The 24,073-nt window shown below is 61.8% G+C and overlaps 1 protein-coding gene across 1 annotated transcript in view; it reads left to right on the plus strand.

Annotated features, from left to right (window-relative positions):
• Positions 1–24,073, plus strand: part of HCFC1 (host cell factor C1) — a 48,292-nt gene that overhangs the window by 13,729 nt on the left and 10,490 nt on the right. The window contains exons 7-22 of the mRNA XM_033083457.2: positions 1,143–1,227; positions 1,625–1,731; positions 4,001–4,180; positions 5,700–6,040; positions 6,131–6,203; positions 7,795–7,955; positions 9,941–10,138; positions 11,174–11,404; positions 13,789–13,893; positions 14,696–14,918; positions 15,794–15,936; positions 16,831–16,969; positions 18,127–18,332; positions 19,623–21,543; positions 21,629–21,807; positions 22,722–23,142. Of these exons, the coding sequence (XP_032939348.1) occupies positions 1,143–1,227; positions 1,625–1,731; positions 4,001–4,180; positions 5,700–6,040; positions 6,131–6,203; positions 7,795–7,955; positions 9,941–10,138; positions 11,174–11,404; positions 13,789–13,893; positions 14,696–14,918; positions 15,794–15,936; positions 16,831–16,969; positions 18,127–18,332; positions 19,623–21,543; positions 21,629–21,807; positions 22,722–23,142 (4,713 nt within the window). The remainder of the gene's footprint in view (positions 1–1,142; positions 1,228–1,624; positions 1,732–4,000; positions 4,181–5,699; positions 6,041–6,130; positions 6,204–7,794; positions 7,956–9,940; positions 10,139–11,173; positions 11,405–13,788; positions 13,894–14,695; positions 14,919–15,793; positions 15,937–16,830; positions 16,970–18,126; positions 18,333–19,622; positions 21,544–21,628; positions 21,808–22,721; positions 23,143–24,073) is intronic.

The following is a 24,073-nucleotide window of genomic DNA, read 5'->3' on the forward strand; positions in this document are numbered from 1 at the left end:
CACACGGAGCGCGACGGGCGGCGCTCGTGCCTCGGCACCTATGGGGGCATGAGCGGCTGCAGGCTGGGGGATTTGTGGACTCTGGATATTGGTATGGGGTTTTTATGGGGTTTTATTGGGGTTTTTATGGGGTTTATGGGGTTCTTTATAGGATTTGTGGGGTTTATTTGGGATTATGGGGTCACGGAGCGCGATGGACGGCGCTCGCGCCTCGGCATCTACGGGGGCATGAGCGGCTGCAGGCTGGGGGATTTATGGACTCTGGATATTGGTATGGGGCTGTTTCGGGTTTTTTTTAGGGCTTTGGGGTTTTTAAAGGTTTTAGAGAGTTTGGACGGATTTGGGGCTCTTAGGGGATTTGTGGGGTTTTGGGGTTTTTAAGAGGTTTGTGGGATTTTGGTGTTTTTAGGGGTTTTGGTGTTTTTAGGGGTTTGTGGAGTTTTGGGGTTTTTAGGAGTTTGTGGGATTTGGGGTTTTAGGGGATTTCTGGGATTTTAGGAGGTTTCTTGGGAAGGATTTGGGGTTTTTAGGGGCAGTATCAGGTTTGGGGTTTTTAGGCGATTTGGGGTTTTTTGTGAGGTTTATGGTGTTTTTAGGGGATTTTTTGGGGGGGATTTGGTGTTTTTAGGGGATTTGAGGTCTGGGGGATCCAAGGGCACAGCAGAATTGGGGGCTCAGGACATTTCCTCACATTCTGGAGCCGTTTTCTGACATTTTGAGTGAATTTTTTCACAATTGGGATGATTTTGGGGCCATTTCTTCACCTTTTGGGCCCATTTCTTCCCATTCTGAGTGAATGTTTTCACTTTTTGGGTGATTTTGGAGCCGTTTCTTCACATTTTGAGTGATTTTCTTCCCATTTTGAGTCATTTTTTTCCAATTTGAGTGATTTTTTCCCTTTTTGAGTGGTTTTTTTCCCATTTTGAATGAAATTCTTCATCTCTGGGGTGGTTTTGGGGCCGTTCTCTCCCATTTTGGGGTCATTTTCTCACTTTTTGGGGCCGTTCTCTCCCATTTTGGGGCCATTTTCTCACTTTTTGGGGCCATTTTCTCCCATTTTGGGGCCATTTTCTCACTTTTTGGGGTCGTTCTCTCCCATTTTGGGGCCATTTTCTCACTTTTTGGTGTTTTTGGGTCCCCAGAGACGCTGACCTGGAACAAGCCCAGCCTGAGCGGGGTCGCTCCCCTCCCCCGCAGCCTCCACTCGGCCACGACCATCGGCAACAAGTGAGAGACCCCTCCCCAAAATACCCTGAGACCCCTCCCCAAAATACCCTGAGACCCCTCCCCAAAATAACCCTGAGACCCCTCCCCAAAATACCCTGAGACCCCTCCCCAAAATACCCTGAGATCCCCAGAATAACCCTGAGACCCCTCCCCAAAATACCCTGAGACCCCTCCCCAAAATACCCTGAGACCCCTCCCCAAAATACCCTGAGACCCCTGGGATCCCCAAAATAACCTGAGACACCCTGGGGGTCCCAAAACAACCTGAGCCCCCTCCTCATCCTGAGGGGTCCCTGACCCCAGTGACCTTTGACCCCAGGATGTAAGTGTTTGGGGGCTGGGTGCCCCTGACCCCTGTGACCTTTGCCCCCCCCTGACCTTTGCCCTTTGACCCCAGGATGTACGTGTTTGGGGGCTGGGTGCCCCTGGTCATGGACGACGTCAAGGTAGCGACGCATGAGAAGGAGTGGAAGTGCACGAACACGCTGGCCTGCCTCAACCTGGGTAAGAGACCCCAAAATACACCCAAAATACACCTAAAATACACCTTAAATACAGCCAAAATACACCCAAAACACACCCAAAAAACACCCAAAAACTGTCACAAAAACTGACCCTAAATACACCCCAAATACACCCTGAAACATGGAACACGCTGGCCTGCCTCAACCTGGGTGAGTGACCAAAAATACACCCAAAATACACCTAAAATACACCTTAAACACAGCCAAATCACACCCCAAACCACGAACACGCTGGCCTGCCTCAACCTGGGTGAGTGACCAAAAATACACCCAAAAACTGACCCAAAATACACCCAAAACACACCCCAAACCACGAACACGCTGGCCTGCCTCAACCTGGGTGAGTGACCAAAAATACACCCTAAATACACCTAAAATACACCTTAAACACAGCCAAAATACACCCAAAAAACATCCAAAAACTGTCACAAAAACTGACCCTAAATACACCCCAAATACACCCCAAACCACGAACACGCTGGCCTGCCTCAACCTGGGTGAGTGACCAATAACTGACTGAAAAACTGACCCAAAATACACCCAGAATACACCTAAAATACACCCCAAACCACGAACACACTGGCCTGCCTCAACCTGGGTGAGTGACCCCAAAACACACCCTAAACACAGCCAAAATATACCCAAAGTACACCCTAAAACACGGAACACGCTGGCCTGCCTCAACCTGGGTAAGAGACCACAAAATACACCCAACATACACCTAAAATACACCTTAAACACAGCCAAATCACACCCCAAACCATGAACACGCTGGCCTGCCTCAACCTGGGTGAGTGACCAAAAATACACCCAAAACCACACCCAAAATACACCCCAAATACACCCTAAAACATGGAACACGCTGGCCTGCCTCAACCTGGGTGAGTGACAAAAATACACCCAAAACACAGCCAAAATACACCCAAAACTGACCTAAAACACATCCTAAACCTGGAACACACTGGCCTGCCTCAACCTGGGTAAGAGACCCCAAAATACACCCAAAAACTGACCCAAAATACACTCCAAATACACCTAAAATACACCCAAAACACACCCCAAACCACGAACACGCTGGCCTGCCTCAACCTGGGTGAGTGACCCCAAAATACACCCTAAACACAGCCAAAACACACCCAAAACTGACCTAAAACACACCCTAAGCCTGGAACACGCTGGCCTGCCTCAACCTGGGTAAGAGACCCCAAAATACACCCAAAATACGCCTTAAACACACGTAAAATACACCCAAAATATACCCAGAATACACCCAAAAACTGACACAAAAACTGACCCCAAATACACCCAAAATACACCCCAAACCCTGGAGCATGCTGGCTTGCCTCAACCTGGGTGAGTGACCAATAACTGATTGAAAAACTGACCTAAAATACACCCAGAATACACCTAAAATACACCCCAAACCACGAACACACTGGCCTGCCTCAACCTGCGTGAGTGACTAAAAATACACCCAAAATACACCTAAAATACACCTTAAACACGGCCTAAATACACCCAAAATACACCTTAAACACAACCAAATCACACCCCAAACCACGAACACGCTGGCCTGCCTCAACCTGGGTGAGTGACCCCAAAACACACCCAAAATACACCCAAAATACACCCTGAAACATGGAACACGCTGGCCTATCTCAACCTGGGTGAGTGACCAAAAATACACCCAAAATACACCCAAAATACACCTTAAACACACCTAAAATACACCCAGAATACACCCAAAAACTGACACAAAACCTGACCCCAAATACACCCAAAATACACCCAAAATACACCCCAAATACACCCTAAACACCGTGACCCCTCCCCAAACCCCCCCTGACCCCCCCTGTGCCCCCAGACTCGATGGCCTGGGAGCCCCAGGTGTTGGAGACCCCTCCCCAATTCCCCATATCCCCCCAGACTCAATGGCCTGGGAGCCCCTGGGAGTCCCTGGTGTTGGAGACCCCTCCCCAGATTCCCAAATCCCCCCAGACGCAATGGCCTGGGAGCCCCAGGTGCTGAAGCCCCCTCCCCAAATCTCCTCTGTGTCCCCAGACTCGATGGCCTGGGAGCCCCAGGTGCTGAAACCCCCTCCCCAAATTCCCAAATCCCCCCACACTCAATGTCCTGGAAGCCCCAGGTGCTGAAGACCCCTCCCAAAATCCCCTCTGTGCCCCCAGACTCGATGGCCTGGGAGCCCCTGGTGCTGAAGCCCCCTCCCCAAATCCCCTCTGTGCCCCCAGACTCGATGGCCTGGGAGCCCCTGGTGCTGGAGACGCTCGAGGACAACGTCCCGCGGGCGCGCGCCGGGCACTGCGCCGTGGCCATCGCCACTCGCCTCTACATCTGGAGCGGGCGCGACGGCTACCGCAAGGCCTGGAACAACCAGGTGTGCTGCAAGGACCTGTGGTACCTGGAGACAGGTGAGTCTGGGGGCTGCAAGGCAAGGACCTGGGGGGGCTGAGGGAACCTGGAACAACCAGATGTACTGCAAGGACCTGTGGTACCTGGAGACAGGTGAGTCTGGGGGCTGTAAATACCTGGGGGGGCTGCAGGGACCTGGAACAACCAGGTGTGCTGCAAGGACCTGTGGTACCTGGAGACAGGTGAGTCTGGGGGCTGTAAATACCTGGGGGGGCTGCAGGGACCTGGAACAACCAGGTGTGCTGCAAGGACCTGTGGTACCTGGAGACAGGTGAGTCTGGGGGGCTGCAGGGACCTGGGGGGCTGCAAGGACCTGGAGCAACCAGGTGTGCTGCAAGGACCTGTGGTACCTGGAGACAGGTGAGTGGGGGGGGCTGAGGGGGCTGGGGGGGCTCAGGTGTGCTGCAAGGACCTGTGGTACCTGGAGCTGGTCAGGGCTAACAGCAGGTGTATCTCAGGTGTACCCAGGTGTATCTTAGGTGTATCCCAGGTGTATCTCAGGTGTATCTCAGGTGTATCTCAGGTGTATTTTTCCCCCTCAGAGCACCTCCCGGCCCCGGGCCGTGTCCAGCTGGTCCGTGTCAGCACCAGGTGTAACTAAGCTGTATCTAAGCTGTACCTAGCTGTACTCAGGTGTATCTCAGCTGTACCCAGGTGTATCTCAGGTGTACCTAGGTGTAACCCAGGTGTATCTCAGGTGTATTTCTTCTCCCAGAGCACCCCCCGGCCCCGGGCCGTGTCCAGCTGGTCCGTGCCAGCACCAGGTGTAACTAAGCTGTATCTAAGCTGTACCTAGCTGTACCCAGGTGTATCTCAGGTGTACGCAGGTGTATCCTAGGTGTAACCCAGGTGTATCTCTCCCCCCCAGAGCGCCCCCCAGCCCCGGGCCGCGTGCAGCTGGTCCGTGCCAACACCAGGTGTAACTCAGGTGTAACCCAGGTGTATCTCAGGTGTACCTAGGTGTACCCAGATGTAACCCAGGTGTATTTTCCCCCCCCAGAGTGCCCCCCGGCCCCGGGCCGCGTGCAGCTGGTCCATGCCAACACCAGGTGTATCCCAGGTGTAACTCACGTGTACCCAGCTGTAACTCAGGTGTACTCAGGTGTAACTTAGCTGTACTCAGGTGTAACCCAGGTGTATTTCTCCCCCCCAGAGCGCCCCCCGGCCCCGGGCCGTGTCCAGCTGGTCCGTGCCAACACCAGGTGTATCTCAGGTGTACCCAGGTGTAACCCAGCTGTACTTAGCTGTACTCAGGTGTATCTTAGCTGTACCCAGGTGTATCTCAGGTGTACCTAGGTGTACCCAGGTGTAACCCAGGTGTATTTCCCCCCCCAGAGCGCCCCCCGGCCCCGGGCCGCGTGCAGCTGGTCCGTGCCAACACCAGGTGTAACTCAGCTGTACACAGGTGTAACTAAGCTGTACCTAGCTGAACTCAGGTGTACCCAGGTGTATCTCAGGTGTAACTCAGATGTTCCCAGGTGTAACTCAGGTGTAACCCAGGTGTATTTTCCCCCCCAGAGCGCCCCCCGGCCCCGGGCCGCGTGCAGCTGGTCCGTGCCAACACCACGTCGCTGGAGGTGAGCTGGGGCGCGGTGCCCACGGCCGACTCGTACCTGCTGCAGCTGCAGAAGTACGAGCTGCCCGCCGCCCCCGCCCCTCCCCCGGTGCCCTCGGTGCCCGCCAACCCCCCCAAGAGCCCCGCGCCCGCCGCCCCCGCGCCCCCCCCGGCGCCCCCCGGGGCCCTGCCCCAGCTGGGGGGGGTGGGGCTCACCCTGCTGTCCCCCGGCCCCGCCGCCCCCCAGAACCCGCCCGGGGCGGCGGCGGCGGCGGCGGGGGTGACACCGGGGGGCACGGCGGGGGTGGGGACGGCCGGGGTGGCACCGGGGGGGACGGCGGGGACAGCGGGGGGGGCTGTGGGGGCTCCCCCCGCCCCCAGCGCCACCCTGCAGGTGCTGCCGGCCACGGCGGGGGGGGCAACGGCGGCGGCGGCGACCGGAGCGGGAACGGCGGGGAGGGCGCCCGGTGAGTGAGGGGGACATTGGGGGGGAATGGGGACATGGGGGACACTGGGGACAGTGGGGGAGAATGGGGACAGTGAGGGGGAATGGGGACAGTGGCGGGGAATGGGGACATTGGTGGGGAATGGGGACAGTGGAGGAGATTGGGGACATGGGGGGGAATGGGGACTTTAGGGACAGTGGGGACATGAGGGACATTGGCTATAGTGGTGGGGAATGGGGACAGTGGGGACGTGGAGACATTGGGGGGAATGGGGACATTGGGGGGAATAGGGACATTGGGGACATTGGGGGGGAATGGGGACATTGGGGGGGAATAGGGACAATGGGGACATTGGGTTGAATGGGGACATTGGGGACATTCGGGGGAATAGGGACATTGGGGGACATGGGGGGGAATGGGGACATTGGGGACATTGGGGGGAATAGGGACATTGGGGACATTGGGGGGGAATGGGGACATTGGGGACATTGGGGGGGAATAGGGACAGTGGGGACATTGGGGGGAATGGGGACAGTGGGGACATTGGGGGGAATAGGGACATTGGGGAACAGTGGGGGGGATGGGGACACTGGGGACTTTGAGGGGAATGGGGACATTGGGGGACATTGGGGGGAATGGGGACATGGGGACTCTGGGGGGGAATGGGGAGACGGGGAGGGCGCCCAGTGAGTGCTGGGGACAGCGGGGACAAGGGGGGACATGGGGGGGACATGGGGACTTTGGGGACATTGGGGACATTGGAGGGAATGGGGACATGGCAGGGAATGGGGACATTGCAGGGGATAGGGACAGCGGGGACATGGCAGGGAATGGGGACATTGTGGGGGATAGGGACAGTGGGAACATTGGGGGGAATGGGGACATGGCAGGGAATGGGGACATTGTGGGGGATAGGGACAGTGGGGACATTGGAGGGAATGGGGACATGGCAGGGAATGGGGACATTGTGGGGGATAGGGACAGTGGGGACATTGGAGGGAATGGGGACATGGCAGGGAGTGGGGACATTGGGAGGAGAATGGGGGGACATTGGGGGGACATTGGGGAGATTGGGAGGGGAATGGGGACATGAGGGACATTGATGATGAGGGGAATGGGGACAGTGGGGACATGGTGGACATTGGGGACATTGGGGCGCTGGGGGAGAATGGGGACATGGGGGAAGTGGGGACATGGGGGGACATGAGGGACATTGGTGATGTTGGGGACCTGGGGTGGGAAATGGGGACAGTGGGGACATTGGGGGAAATGGGGACATGGGGGGACACGAGGGACATTGATGATGTTGGGGACGATGAGGACATTGGGGACATGAGGATGAGTGGGGACATTGGGGGGGAATGGGGACTTTGGAGCAGAGTTGGGGACACTGGGAGGGACAGGAGGTGCTGAGAGTGACACTGGAGGAGGTGACCCTGAGGGTGACAGAGGAGGGACAGGGGGTGACAGGGTCACACAGGGGGTGTCCCCAGGTGTCCCCACCCCACACTGACCCCCTGTCCCCTCCAGGTGTCCCTCCTGTGCTGAAGGTCACACAGGGGACATCCCCAGGTGTCCCCAGGTGTCCTCACTGTCCCCTGTCCCCCCCCAGGTGTCCCTGCTGTCCTGAAGGTCACCGGTCCCCCTGCGGCCACCGCGGGTCCCCCGCTGGTCACCGTGCGCTCGGCCGGGCCCGGCAAGGCCCCGGTGACGGTGACATCGCTGCCGGCCGGGGTCAGGATGGTGGTGCCCACGCAGAGCCCCCAGGGCACGGTGAGCACACCTGGGGGACACCTGGGGGACACCTGGGGAACAGCTGGGGAACAGCTGGCACGGGGGGGGACACGGGGAGGGACCCTGGGGGGGGTTGGGGACATGGGAGGGGGCATTGGGGACATTGGGAGGGGTCCTGGGGGGATCCTGGGACACAGGTGGGACACAGGTGGGACACAGTGGTACCTGAGGGACACAGGTGTGTCACAGGTGTGTCACAGTGTGTTCCTGAGGGACACAGGTGTGCCCCAGTGGTACCTGAGGGACACAGGTGTGTCACAGGTGTGTCACAGGTGAGCCCCAGTGGTACCTGAGGGACACAGGTGTGTCACAGGTGTGTCACAGGTCAGCCCCAGTGGTACCTGAGTGACACAGGTGTGTCACAGGTGTGTCACAGGTGTGCCCCAGTGCTACCTGAGGGACACAGGTGTGTCACAGGTGTGTCACAGGTGAGCCCCAGTGGTACCTGAGTGACACAGGTGTGTCACAGGTGTGTCACAGGTGAGCCCCAGTGGTACCTGAGTGACACAGGTGTGGTTTGGGGGCTCTGTGGGTGGCACAGGTGAGCCCTGGTCTGTACCTGGGGAGCCCAGCTGTGCCCCAGGTGTGATGTTGGTGGCACTCGGGTGTCACAGGAGCTGCAGGTGTCCCCTTGCTGTCCCAGCTCTACCCCAGGTGTGACAAGGTCCCTTCCCTTGCTGTCCCAAGGTGTGCTCAGGTGTCCCCAGGTGTACCCTACATGTTCCTAAGTGTCCCTAGGTGTGCTCAGTGTGTCCCTAGCTGTCCCTAGGTGTCCCCCAGATGTCTCCAGCTGTGCTCAGGTGTCCCCAGGTGTACCCTGGGTGCCCCTAAGTGTCCCTAAGTGTGCTCAGGTGTCCCCAGGTGTGCCTAAGCTGTCCCCAGGTGTACCCCAGGTGTGTTCAGGTGTCCCCAGGTGTGTCAGCCCAGGTGTCCCCGCAGGTGATTGGCAGCACACCCCAGATGAGCGGCATGGCCGTGCTGTCCCCAGCTGTCCCTAGGTGTATCCCAGCTGTCCCCAGGTGTCCCTAGGTGTCTCTAGATGTCCCCAGCTGTCCCTAGCTGTCCCCAGCTGTCCCCAGGTGTCCCGAGGCTCTGTCCCCAGCTGTCCCCAGGTGTGCTGAGGTGCTGTCCCCGCAGGTGATCGGCAGCAGTCCCCAGATGAGCGGCATGGCCGTGCTGTCCCCAGCTGTCCCCAGCTGTCCCTAGCTGTCCCCAGGTGTCTCTAGGTGTCCCCAGGTGTCCCCAGCTGTCCCCAGGTGTATCAGCCCAGGTGTCCCCGCAGGTGATCGGCAGCAGTCCCCAGATGAGCGGCATGGCCGCCCTGTCCCCAGCTGTCCCTAGGTGTATCCCAGCTGTCCCCAGGTGTCCCCAGCTGTCTCTAGGTGTCCCCAGCTGTCTCTAGGTGTACTCCAGCTGTCCCCAGGTGTCCCCAGGTGTCCCCAAGTGTGCTGAGGTGCTGTCCCCGCAGGTGATTGGCAGCAGTCCCCAGATGAGCGGCATGGCCGCCCTGTCCCCAGCTGTCCACAGCTGTCCCCAGCTGTCTCTAGGTGTCCCCAGGTGTCCCTAGGTGTATCCCAGCTGTCTCTAGGTGTACTCCAGCTGTCCCCAGGTGTTCTGGGGCACTGTCCCCAGATGTGCTGATCCCAGGTGTCCCCGCAGGTGATCGGCAGCAGTCCCCAGATGAGCGGCATGGCTGCGCTGTCCCCAGCTGTCCCCAGCTGTCTCTAGGTGTCCCCAGCTGTCCCCAGCTGTCTCTAGGTGTCCCCAGGTGTCCCCAGCTGTCCCCAGATGTGCTGATCCCAGGTGTCCCCGCAGGTGATCGGCAGCAGTCCCCAGATGAGCGGCATGGCCGCGCTGTCCCCAGCTGTCCCCAGGTGTCCCAAGGCTCTATCCCCAGGTGTCCCTAGGTGTCTCTAGGTGTCCCCAGCTGTCCCCAGGTGTGCTGATCCCAGGTGTCCCCGCAGGTGATCGGCAGCAGTCCCCAGATGAGCGGCATGGCCGCCCTGGCCGCAGCGGCCGCCGCCACCCAGAAGATCCCGCCGGCCTCGGCCCCCACCGTGCTCAGCGTCCCCGCCGGTGCCACCATCGTCAAGACGGTGGCCGTGACCCCCGGGGCCACCACCCTGCCCGCCACCGTCAAGGTGGCATCGTCACCTGTCATGGTAGGAGTGGCATTGTCACCACGTGTCGTTGTCACCACAGTGTTATTGTCACCAGATGGCATTGTCACCAGGTGTCATTGTCACCAGGTGTCACCAGGGCTTGGGGAGGGACGTGGTGTGGTGGTGGCATTGTCACCACAGTGTCATTGTCAGCAGGTGTCATTGTCACCACAGTGTCATTGTCTCCAGGTGTCACTGTCACCACAGTGTCACTGTCACCACAGTGGCATTGTCGCCAGGTGTAGCTGTCACCACAGTGTCATTGTCACCAGGTGTCATTGTCACCACAGTGTCGTTGTCACCACAGTGTCATTGTCACCAGGTGTCACCAGGGCTTGGGGTGGCACTGGGAGGGACACAGTGTGGTGACGTCATTGTCACTGTGGGGGCTTGGGTGACCTGAGGTGACACTGGGGGACTTGATGTGGCACCATGGTGACATTGAGGGGACTCGAGGTGACTCGTGGTGGCACTGGGGGAGCTTGAGGGGGTGACACTGTGGCACTCAAGGTGACCTTGTGATGTCACCAGTGGCTCTCGTGGGTGTCCCCGCAATGTCCCCAGTGTTCCTTTGCTATCCCCCCGTGTCCACATAATGTCCCTATGATGTCCCCTCAATGTCCCCATGATGTCCCCACACATCCCCATGTCCCCACAATGTCCCCACGTGTCCCTATGATGTCCCCCCATGTCCTCACGATGTCCCCACAATGTCCCCACATGTCCTCCCTGTGCTATCCCCCCATGTCCCCATGATGTCCCCATACATCCCCCCATGTCCCTATGATGTCCCTACTTGTCCCAACAATGTCCCCCCGTGTCCCCATGATGTCCTCACACGCCCCCGTGTCCCTCCGTGTCCCTATGGTGTCCCCCCCGTGTCCCTATGATGTCCCCACAATATCCCCACCATGTCCCCACAATGTCCCCACGGTGTCCCCACACGTCTCACAATTTCTCCACATGTCCCTATGATATCTCTATGATGTCCCCCCATGTCCCCACGATGTCCCCACTTGTCCCCGTGTCCCCCAGGTGAGCAACCCCGCCACGCGGATGCTGAAGACGGCGGCGGCCCAGGTGGGCACGGCGGGGACGTCCCCCGCGGCCACCAACGCGGCCACCAGGCCGATCATCACGGTGCACAAGTCCGGCACGGTGACGGTGGCGCAGCAGGCCCAGGTGGTCACCACGGTGGTCGGAGGGGTCACCAAAACCATCACCCTGGTCAAGAGCCCCATCTCCGTGCCGGGGGGCAGCGCCCTGGTGAGGGGACACCGGGGATGGGGACATGGGGACATGGGGGGGACATTGGGGACATGGGGGGGGACATTGGGGACATGGGGGGACAGATCTGGGGACATGGGAGGTTTTTAGGAAGGGAGACACAGATTTGGGGACACAGATTTGGTGACATGGGTTTGGGGACATTGGGGACACAGGAGGGGGACACAGATTTGGGGACATGGAGGGGACATTGGGGACACAGGGGGGGACACAGGTTTGGGGACATGGGGGGTTTTTAGGAAGGGAGACACGGATTTGAGGACATGGGGGGACAGATCTGGGGACATGGGGGGGTTTTAGGAAGGGAGACACGGGTTTGGGGACACAGATTTGGGGACGTGGGGGGACATTAGGGGGGACACAGATTTGGGGACATGAGGGGGACATTGTGGGGGAACATGGGGTGGGGAACACAGGGTTAGGGACATTGGGGGGACATGGGGGGTATATTGGGGGGGACACAAGGTTGGGGACATGGGGGGGACATGGATTTGGGGACATGGGGGACACGGGCTTGGGGACATTGAGGGGACTCAGGGTTGGGGACACAGGGACATTGGAGGGGACAAGGGTTTGGGGACATGGGGGGTCTTTGGGGGGGACATTAGGAGGTCTTGGTGGGGACACAGGTTTGGGGACATGGGAGGGACACGAATTTGGGGACATGGGGGGTGTTGGTGAGGGGGACACGGGTTTGGGGACACAGATTTGGAGACATGGGGGGACATTGGGGACACAGGAGGGGGACACAGATTTGGGGACATGGGGGGGACATTGGGGACACAGGGAGGGTCACAGGTTTGGGGACATGGGGGGTTTTTGGGAAGGGAGACACAGATTTGGGGACACAGATTTGGGGACATTGGGGACACAGTGGGGGACACAGGTTTGGGGACATGGGGGGTTTTAGGAAGGGAGACACGGATTTGGGGACACAGATTTGGGGACGTGGGGGGACATGAGGAGGGGACATGGAGTTGGGGACATGGGGGGGGATATTGGAGGGGACACGGGGGACATTGGGGGACGTGGGTTTGGGGACATAGGGGGGACACGGGGTTGGGGACATTGAGGGGGGACATTAGAGGGGGAACATGGGGTGGGGAAGACAGGGTTGGGGACATTGTGGGGACATGAGGAGAGACATTGGGGGACATGGGGGAGGACACGGGGTTGGGGACACAGATTTGGGGACATGGGGGGACATTGGGAGGTCATGGGGGGGACACGGATGGGGACATGGGGAAACATGGGTTTGGGGACACAGATTTGGGGACATGGGGTTGGGGACATGGGGGGATATTGGGGTGGGACACAGGTTTGGGGACATGGGGGTGACATGGATTTGGGGACATGGGGGGACACGGGTTCAGGGACGCAGGGTTGGGGACATTGGTGGGGGATACAGAGGGGACACAGGGTTGGGGACATGGGGGGACATTGGGGGGGACGTGGGGGGGATATTGTGGGGGACATGGTGGGGGGACAAGGATTTGGGGACATGGGGGACATGGGCTTGGGGACATTGAGGGGACATGGAGGGGACATGGGGTTGGGGACATGGGGGGGGACACGGGGGGGACATTTAGGGAGTCTTGGTGGGGACACAGGTTTGGGGACATGGGAGGGGGATATTGAGGGCGGGACATGGAGGGGACACAGGGTTGGGGGACACAGGGGGACATGGATTTGGGGACATAGGGGGGACATGGGGCTGGGGACATGGCAGTGACACGAATTTGGGAACATGGGGGGACATTGGCGGGGAACACAGGTTTGGGGACACAGATTTGGGGACGTATTTGGGGACATGGGGGGGACACAGGGTTGGGGACATGGGGGGGACCTTGGGGGGAGACACAGATTTGGGGACACGGGTTGGGGACAAGGAGGGGGGACACGGGGTTGGGACATGGGGTGACACGGATTGGGGGACATGGGGCGTCATGAGGGGACACAGGGTTGGGGACATGAGGGGGGACATTGGGGGGGACACGAGGTTGGGGACATTGGAGGGACATGGGTTTGGGGACACAGATTTGGGGACATGGGTTTGGGGACATTTAGGGGGGACATGGAGTTGGGGACATGGGGGGACATTGGGTTGGGGACATGGAGGGACATTAGGGCGTCATGGGGGGGGCAGATTTGGGGACGTGGGTTTGGGGACATGAGGAGGGACATTGGGGGGGGACATTGAGGGAGGAACACAGATTGGGGGACATGGATTTGGGGACATTGGGGAGGGACACGGATTTGGGGACATGGGAGGGTGTTAGGAAGGGAGACACGGATTTGGGGACACAGATTTGGGGACTTGGGACATGGGGGACCCCCCTGACCCCCCCGGGACCCCTCCCCAGATTTCCAACCTGGGCAAGGTGATGTCGGTGGTGCAGACGAAGCCGGTGCAGAGCTCGGCCGTGACCGGGCAGGCATCGAGCGGCCCTGTCACCCAGATCATCCAGGTGAGCCTGAGACCCCTCCCCAAATCACCCCAGAGCTCTGAGACCCCTCCCCAAATTACCCCAGAGCTCTGAGACCCCTCCCCAATCACTGAGACCCCTCCCCAAATCACCCCAGAGCTCTGAGACCCCTCCCCAAATCACTGAGACCCCTCTGCAGATCACTGAGAGCCCCCCTGGGCTGTGACCAGGCAGGCCTCAATCATCCAGATGACCCCAAAATCCCTCTGAGACCCCTCCCCAAATCATCCCAGAGCACTGAGACCCCTCCCCAAATCACCCCAAAGCTCTGAGACCCCTCCCCAAATCACTGAGACTCCTCCCCAAAGTCCTGAGACCCCTCCCAAATCACCGAGACCCCTCCCCAAGTCACTGAGACCCCTCCTCAAATCACTGAGACTCCTCCCCAAAGTCCTGAGACCCCTCCCAAATCACTGAGACGCCTCCCCAAATCACCCCAAAGCTCTCAGACCCCCCCCTAAATCCCACCTGGCTGTGACTGGGCAGGCCTAGATCATCCAGGTGACCCCAAAACCCCCCAAAACCCTTCTGAGACCCCTCCCCAAATCATTGAGACCCAAAACCCCTCTGAGACCCCTCCCCAAATCACTGAGACCCCTCCCCAAATCACCTCAGAGCACTGAGACCCCTCCCCAAATCACTGAGACCTCTCCCAAATCACTGATACCCCTCCCCACATCACCCTCTATCAGTGAGACCCCTCCCCAAAATCCCCCAAAATCCCTCTGAGACCCCTCCCCAAATCACTGACCCCCTCCCCCCTCTGTCTGTGCCCCTCCCCCAGACCAAGGGCCCCCTGCCCGCCGGGACCATCCTGAAGCTGGTGACGTCGGGGGAGGGGAAGCCCACCACCATCCTGACCAGCACGCAGGCGGGGGCGGGGGCTGCCAAGCCCCCCACCATCCTGGGCATCAGCAGCGTGTCCCCCAGCACCACCAAGGCCGGGACCACCACCATCATCAAAACCATCCCCATGTCGGCCATCATCACCCAGTCGGGGGCTACGGGTGAGTGGGACCCCTCCCCAAATTCACCTGAACCCACCCTGAGACCCCCAAACCATCCCTGAGCCAACCTGGGACCCCCAAACCTCCTCACTGACCCCATCAAAGCCATCCCCATGTCGGCCATCATCACCCAGTCGGGGGCTACGGGTGAATGGGACCCCTCCCCAAATTCACCTGAGAGCCCCAAACCATCCCTGAGCCAACTTGAGACCCCTGAGCCACTCTGAGACCCCCTGAGACCCCCAAACCATCCCTGACCCCATCCCCATGTCGGCCATCATCAGCCAGTCGGGGCCTACGGGTGAGTGGGACCCCTCCCCAAATTCACCTGAGACCCCCAAACCATCCCTGAGAGCCCCAAACCCCCCCAGTCCCCCATCACCACCCAGTCAGGGGCCACCAGTGGGTGACAGGGGGTGACCTCCATGTCCCCACTGTGTCCCTGTGTCCCCCACCACTGTCCCCGCTGTGTCCCTGTCCCTCTGTGTCCCTACTGTGTCCCTGTCACCTGCTGATCCTCTCGTGTCCCTGTCCCCTTCCCTGTCCCCTGTGTCCCCACTGTGTCCCTGTCACCTGCTGATCCCCCTGTGTCCCTGTCCCCTTCCCTGTCCCCTGTGTCCCCACTGTGTCCTTGTCACCTGCTGATCCCCTCCATGTCCCTCTCCCCTTGCTGATCCCCCCATGTCCCTGTCCCCCATGTCCCTGTCCCCCATGTCCCTGTCCCCTACTGATCCCCCCCATGTCCCTGTCACCCCATGACCCCCCGCCATGTCCCTGTCCCTCTGTGACCCCGCTGTGTCCTTGTCACCTGCTGACCCCCTGTGTCCCCCCCGTGTCCCTGACCCCCCATGACCCCTGTCCCCCCCTGTCCCCAGGTGTCACCAGCAGCCCCGGGATCAAGTCCCCCATCACCATCATCACCACCAAGGTGATGACCTCGGGCACCGGCACCCCCGCCAAGATCATCACGGCTGTCCCCAAGCTGGGCGGGGGACACGGCCAGCAGGGCGTCACCCAGGTGGGGACACACCTGGGACACACCTGGGACACACCTGGGATAGCTGGGGACAGCTGGGACACACCTGGGGACACACCTGGGGACAGCTGGGACATACCTGGGACAGCTGAGATACACCTGGGACACAGCTGGGATGTTGGGGACACACCTGGGACACACCTGGGACACCTGGGACAGCTGGGGCACACCTGGGGACACAGCTGGGGACATCTGGGGACACACCTGGGACACACCTGGGGACAGCTGGGACAGCTGGGGACACACCTGGGATAACTGGGGACACACCTGGGACACACCTGGGGACACAGCTGGGATAACTGGGGACAGCTGGGACACAGCTGGGGACACACCTGGGACAACTGGGACACAGCTGGGGCAGCTGGGACACTGGGGACACATCTGGGGATACACTTGGAGCATTGGGTCACACAGGGGTTTGGGGACATTGGGGACATCGGGGTGGGGACATTGGTGACACCAGGATGGGGTCACACAGGGGTTTGGGGACACCGGGGACACCAGGGTTTGGGGACATTGGGGACACCGGGGTGGGGTCACACAGGGGTTTGGGGACAGCAGGGTGGGGTCACACAGGAGTTGGTGACACTGGTGACACCGGGGTGGGGTCACACAGAGTTTGGGGACACCGGGGCAGGGTCACACAGGGGTTGGTGACACCGAGGCAGGGTCACACAGGGGTCACACAGGGGTTGGTGACACTGGGGACACTGGGGTTTGGGGACATTGGGGACACTGGGGTGGGGTCACACAGGGGTCACACAGGGTTTGGTGACATTGGTGACACCGCTGGGTTCCACCAAGAGGTCCCCACCCCGAGGGTCCCGCGGTGCCATCGCTGTCCCCAATGTCCCCAACGCTGTCCCCTGTCCCCAGGTGGTGCTGAAGGGCGCCCCAGGACAGCCGGGGACCATCCTGCGGACGGTGCCCATGGGCGGGGTCCGGCTGGTCACTCCTGTCACCGTCTCGGCCGTCAAACCCACGGTGACCACGCTGGTGGTCAAGGGCACCACTGGTGAGTGGGGGCAGGGGTCACTCTGGGGTCAGGGGTCATCTCTGGGGTCAAGGGTCACTCTGGGTCACTGAGGTGACCACGCTGGTGGTCAAGGGCACCACCGGTGAGTGGGGGCAGGGGTCATCCTGGGGGTCAGGGGTCACCTCTGAGGTCAAGGGTCACTCTGGGGGTCAGGGGTCACTCTGGGGTTAGGGGTCACCTCTGGGGTCATTGGAGTGACCACTCTGGGGGTCAAGGGTCACCTCTGGGTCACTGAGGTGACCACTCAGGTCATTGAGTCACCTCTGGGTCATTGGAGTGACCACACTGGTGGTCAAGGTCACCACTGGTGAGTGGGGTCACTCTGGGGTCACTCTGGGGTCATTGGGTCACCTCTGGGCCACTGAGGTGACCACCCTGGTGGTCAGGAGTCAGTTCTGGGTCACTGAGGTGACCACTCTGGTGGTCAAGGGCATCACCAGTGAGTGGAGGGAGGGCGTGGGGTCACTGGGGTCATTGAGGTGGTCACTGGGGAGGTCACTTGTGGTCAAAGGTCACCTCTGGGTCATTGGGGTGACATCTCTGGTGGTCAGGAGTCGGCTCTGGGCCACTGGGGTGGTCACTTGTGGTCAAGGGTCACCTCTGGGTCATTGGAGTGACCACTCTGGGGGTCAAAGGTCACCTCTGGGTCACTGAGGTGACCACTCTGGGAGTCAAAGGTCACCTCTGGGTCACTGAGGTGACCACCCTGGTGGTCAAGGTCACCACTGGTGAGTGGGAGAGGTCACTGGGGTGACCATGGGGTCATTGAGGTGGTCACTCGGGTGGTCACTTGTGGTCAGAGGTCATCTCTGGGTCACTGTGGTGACCACCCTGGTGGTCAAGGGCATCACCAGTGAGTGGGGTCACTCTGGGGTCACTCTGGGGTCATTGGGTCACCTCTGGCTCACTGTGGTGACCACCCTGGTGGCCAAGGTCACCACTGGTCACTGGGGGGGTTCTTGGAGGGGTCACTGGGTCACCCAGGGGTCATCTGTGGGTCACTGAGGTGGTCACTTGTGGTCAAGGGCATCGCTGGTGAGGGGGAGGGGGGTCACTTTGAGGTCATTTGGTCACTTTGGGGTCACTCTGGGGTCACTCCCCGGGGCGGTCACTCACTGCCCTCGTGTCCCTCACAGGTGTGACCACGCTGGGGACGGTGACAGGGACAGTGTCCACCAGCCTGGCCGGGGGCGCCGGTGGCCACAGCGCCACGGCCTCGCTGGCCACGCCCATCACCACCCTGGGGACAATCGCCACCCTGTCCAGCCAGGTCCTGAACCCTGCGGCCATCACGGCCACCGCGGCCGGGGGCGGCCTGGGGACACCCACCATCACCATGCAGGTGAGGGGACATGGGGACAGTGGGGACATTGGGAACATGGGGACATGGGGACACCGACCATCACCATGCAGGTGAGGGGACATTGGGGACGGAGGGGACACTGGGGACATTGGGGACAGCGACCATCACCATGCAGGTGAGGGGACATGGGGACATTGGGGACAGAGGGGACATTAGGGACACTGGGGACACAGGACACTGACCATCACTGTGCAGGTGAGGGGACACAGGGGACACTGGGGACATGGGGACACTGGGGACATTGGGGACACCGACCATCACCATGCAGGTGAGGGGACATTGGGGACAGAGGGGACATGGGGGACATGGGGACAGAGGGGACACTGGGGACACTGGGGACACCCACCATCACCATGCAGGTGAGGGGACATGGGGACATTGGGGACACTGGGGACATTGGGGACACAGGACACTGACCATTACCATCCAGGTGAGGGGACATTGGGGACACTGGGGACACTGACCATCACCATGCAGGTGAGGGGACATGGGGGACATTGGGACACTGAGTACAGAGGGGACACTGGGGACATGGGGACAGAGGGGACACAGGACACCAACCATCACCATGCAGGTGAGGGGACACAGGGACATGGGGACATTGGGGACATGGGGACACTGGGGACAGAGGGGACATGGGGACACAGGGGACACTGGGGACAGAGGGACAGAGGGGACATTGGGGACACAGGACAGTGACCATCACCATGCAGGTGAAGGGACATTGGGGACAGAGGGGACACTGGACACTGACCATCACCATGCAGTTGAGGGGACATTGGAGACATTGGGACACTGACAACAGAGGGGACACTGGGGACAGAGGGAACATTGGGGACACTGGGGACATTGGTGACACAGGACACTGACCATCACCATACAGGTGAGGGGACATGGGGACGGAGGGGACATTGGGGACATGGGGACATTAGGACACTGGGGACACCCACCATCACCATGCAGGTGAGGGGACATGGGGACACTGGGGACATGGGGACACAGGACAGTGACCATCACCCTTCAGATGAGTGGACACTGGGGACAGAGGGGACACTAGGGACATTTAGGGGACAATTACCATCACCATGTGGATGAGTGGACACTGAGGACAGAGGGGACACTGGGGACATTCAGTCCCCAAATGTGACAATGACGAGCGGGGAGGACACAGCCATTCGCGGTGTCACACAGGGGAGATGACCCCCATGTGACCCCAGGGAGGGGACACTATGTGTCCAGCAGTGTCCCCTGACCCCCCTGGGGACACAGCCGGTGTCCCAGCCCACGCAGGTCACCCTGATCACCACGCCCAGCGGGGTGGAGGCCCAGCCCGTCCACGACCTCCCCGTGTCCATCCTGGCGTCCCCAACGGCCGAGGGTCCCCCCGCGGCCACCTCGGCCGGTGTCACCCTGAGCGAGGCCACCCCGGCCGAGGCCACCGCGGGGACCGTCACCCTGGTGTGCTCCAACCCCCCCTGCGAGACCCACGAGACGGGGACAACCAACACGGCCACCACCAGCCTGGTGGCCACCGTGGGGACAGGAGGGGGACAGCAGCAGCTGCAGCTGCTCTGCGAGGACACGGGCGGGGGGACAGCGCTGCCACCGCCCCCCCGGGCCTGCTCCAACCCCCCCTGCGAGACCCACGACACCGGGACCACCAACACGGCCACCACGGCTGCGGGGACGGCGCGCTTGGGGACACCGGGGGGGCCGCCCTGTCCCACGCAGCAGACGGTGGCCACGGGGACCACGATGACGGCGCGGCTGTGCCCGCCCCCCGCCGCCGTCCCCGAGGGTGGTGGCACTGCTGGTGGCACGTGCCAAACGCAGGAGGTCACCTCCCCCCCGTGCCAAACGCCCTGGGGGCAGCCTGAGGTGGGGACGGCCACCAACGTGGTCACTGCGGCCACCACCGGGAGCTGTGAGACGCCCGTGGGGACGCGGCTGTGCTCGAACCCGCCCTGTGAGACCCACGAGACGGGGACAACCAACACGGTGACAGTGACAGGGTCACAGCTGTGCTCCAACCCGCCCTGTGAGACCCATGAGACGGGGACAACCAACACGGTGACAGTGACAGGGTCACAGCTGTGCTCGAATCCGCCCTGTGAGACCCACGAGACGGGGACAACCAACACGGTGACAGTGACAGGGTCACAGTTCTGCTCGAATCCGCCCTGTGAGACCCACGAGACGGGGACAACCAACACGGTGACAGTGACAGGGTCACAGCTGTGCTCCAACCCTCCATGTGAGACCCACGAGACGGGGACAACCAACACGGTGACAGTGACAGGGTCACAGTTCTGCTCTAACCCTCCATGTGAGACCCACGAGACGGGGACAACCAACACGGTGACAGTGACAGGGTCACAGTTCTGCTCCAACCCGCCCTGTGAGACCCATGAAACGGGGACAACCAACACGGTGACAATGACAGCAGCGAGGCCACCCTGCTCTAACCCTCCGTGTGAGACCCACGAGACAGGGACAACCAACACGGTGACAACAACAGCGCCAAGGCCACCCTGCTCCAACCCTCCATGTGAGACCCACGAGACGGGGACAACCAACACGGTGACAACGACGGGGACACGATTCTGCTCCAACCCCCCCTGTGAGACCCACGAAACGGGGACAACCAACACGGCCACCACCACCACGGCCACCTCAGAGTCGGGGACGTCGGTGCCACCACCTCGAGGTGTCCCCCCCTGCTCCAACCCCCCCTGCGAGACCCACGAGACGGGGACGACCAACACGGTGACAATGACATCGTCACAGCTGTGCTCCAACCCCCCCTGCGAGACCCACGAGACGGGGACAACCAACACGGCCACCACGGCCACCGCGGGGTCCCGGCAGGGTGACACCACCACGGCCACCAGCGCTGCCACCACCTCTGCTGCCACCACCACCACCACGGGGGGGTCCCCGCCTTGTGCCACCCCCCCCTGCGAGCCCGAGCCCGGGGCCACCAGCACAGCCACCACCACCGCGGGGTCCCCACCCTGCCAGGGCCACCAGAGCGGTGCCACCAGCAGCGAGGGGGTGACACCGCCCCCGCCCTGTGCCACCAGCGCCACCAGCCCCCCCCGAGCCTGCTCCAACCCCCCCTGTGAGACCCACGAGACGGGGACAACAGCCACGGCCACCACGGTCACCGCCAGCATGGGTGCCAGCCAAGGTGACCCCCCACACTGTCCCCAAACTGTCCCCTCACCCTTCCCTTGTGTGGTCACCTCGCTGACCGCTCCTGGTTGTCCCCACAGAGCCCCCCCCGCCGGCTGCCAACGGGCAGGGGGAGGGGGAGGCGCCCCCCGCTGAGGGTGGGGGTCCCCCTGTGCCCCCCGGGACCCCCAGCCCCGGCCCCAGCGGCGCCGGGACCCCCCAGCCCCGCGCGGTCACCACGGTCACTCAGTCCACGCCAGCGCCGGGGCCGGCCGTGCCGGTGAGAGGGGGTGGGGACACTGGGGGGGGGGTTGGGGACAGTGGGGGGGGCTTGGGGATACTGGGAGGAGGGTTGGGGGACAAAGGAAATGAGTTTGGGGACAGTGGGAAGGGTCTGGGGACAGTGGGAGGGGGTTTGGGGATACTGGGAGGAGGGTTGGGGACACTGCTGGGAGGGGGTTTGAGGACAGGGGAAATGAGTTTGGTGGCAGTGAAAATTTATTTGGGGATGCTGGGAGGGGTCTGGGGACACTGGGAGGGGGGTTGGGGACAGTGGGAGGGGGTTGGGGACATGGGTGGGGGGTTGGGGACACTGGGAGGGGGTTTGGGGACACTGGGAGGGGGTTGGGGACAGTGGGAGGGGGTTGGGGACACTGGGAGGGGTCTGGGGACACTGGGAGGGGTCTGGTGACACTGGGCAGGGTCTGGGGACACTGGGCAGGGTCTGGTGACACTGGGAGGGGTCTGGGGACACTGGGAGGGGTCTGGGGACACTGGGCAGGGTCTGGTGACACTGGGACGGTTTGGGGACACTGGGCAGGGTCTGGAGACACTGGGCAGGGTTTGGTGACACTGGGCAGGGTCTGGGGACACTGGGCAGGGTCTGGGGACACTGGGCAGGGTCTGGGGACACTGGGCAGGGTTTGGTGACACTGGGAGGGGTCTGGGGACACTGGGCAGGGTCTGGTGACACTGGGAGGGGTCTGGGGACACTGGGCGGGCTCTGGTGACAGTGGGTGAGATCTGGGGACACTGGGCAGGGTCTGGTGACAGTGGGTGAGATGTGGGGACACTGGGCAGGGTCTGGTGACACTGGGAGGGGTCTGGGGACAGTGGGTGAGATTTGGGGACACTGGGCAGGGTCTGGGCCCCCCCAGACCCCATTTTGACCTCTGTCCCCCCCTCTCCCCCCAGACCATCTCCTCGCTGACCGAATCCCCCCCAGCCCCCCCAGAGACCCCTCCCAGCACCGCTCCCACCCCCCCTGGAGACCCCCACCCACCCCCAGCCCCCTCCCCAGCCCCAGCCCCGGCCCCCTCCCCTCCCGGCCCCGAGGCGGCCGCGGCCGAGCCCGGGGGGGGCTCCCCGGAGCCGCTGGCCGTGGTGGTGCTGCCCCCGCCCGGGGGGGATGGGGGGGGTCCCGAGGGGCTGGCGCTGCCCCCCGAGCTGCTGGCCGAGGCTGGGGGCGCGGGGGGACCCCCGGGACTGACCCCCGAGGAGCTGGCGGTCACCGCGGCAGCCGAGGCGGCGGCGGCGGCTGCGGCCAGCGAGGAGGCGCAGGCCCAGGCTCTGGCCATCCAGGCCGTGCTGCAGGCGGCCCAGCAGGCCGTCATGGGTCAGTTTGGGGGGGTCTGAGGGGATTTAGGGGTTCCTGGGGGGGTTTGGGGTTGGTTTTGGGGGTCTGGGGGTCACTCCAGGCCCAGCTCTGGCCATCCAGGCCGTGCTGCAGGCGGCGCAGCAGGCGGTCATGGGTCAGTTTGGGGGGGTCATGGGTCAGTCTGGGGGGGTCATGGGTCAGTCTGGGGGGGTTCTGAGGGGATTTGGGGGGTCTGGGGGGGTTTGTGGGGTCTGGGGGTCACCCCAATCCCAGCTCTGGCCATCCAGGCCGTGCTGCAGGTGGCGCAGCAGGCAGTCATGGGTCAGTTTGGGGGGGTCATGGGTCAGTCTGGGGGGCTCCTGAGGGGGTCTGGGGGTGGTTTTGGGGGTGTTGGTCCCATGGTGGTCACCCCAATCCCAGCTCTGGCCATCCAGGCCGTGCTACAGGTGGCGCAGCAGGTGGTCATGGGTCAGTCTGGGGGGGATTGGGGGAGTTTGAGGGGTCAGGGGGTCACCCCAAGGCCAGCTCTGGCCATCCAGGCCGTGCTGCAGGTGGTCATGGGTCAGTCTGGGGGGGTCATGGGTCAGTCTGGGGGGGTTTGGGGTTGGTTTTGGGGGTCCTGGAGGGGTCTGGAGTTGGTTTTGGGGGTGTTGGTGCCATGGTGGTCACCCCAGGTCCAGGCTCTGGCCATCCAGGCCGTGCTGCAGGCGGCCCAGCAGGTGGTCATGGGTCAGTCTGGGGGGGATTGGGGGAGTTTGGGGGGTCGGGGGGTGACCCCAGGCCCAGGCTCTGGCCATCCAGGCCGTGCTGCAGGCGGTCATGGGTCAGTCTGTTGGGGATTTGGGGTGTTTGGGGGGTCCTGGGGGTTGTTTTGGGGGTGTTGGTGCCATGGTGGTCACCCCAATCCTGGCTCTGGCCATCCAGGCCGTGCTGCAGGCGGCCCAGCAGG

This window comes from Catharus ustulatus, chromosome 32 (assembly GCF_009819885.2).
Source record: "Catharus ustulatus isolate bCatUst1 chromosome 32, bCatUst1.pri.v2, whole genome shotgun sequence".
NCBI classification, from domain to species: Eukaryota; Metazoa; Chordata; class Aves; order Passeriformes; family Turdidae; genus Catharus; species Catharus ustulatus.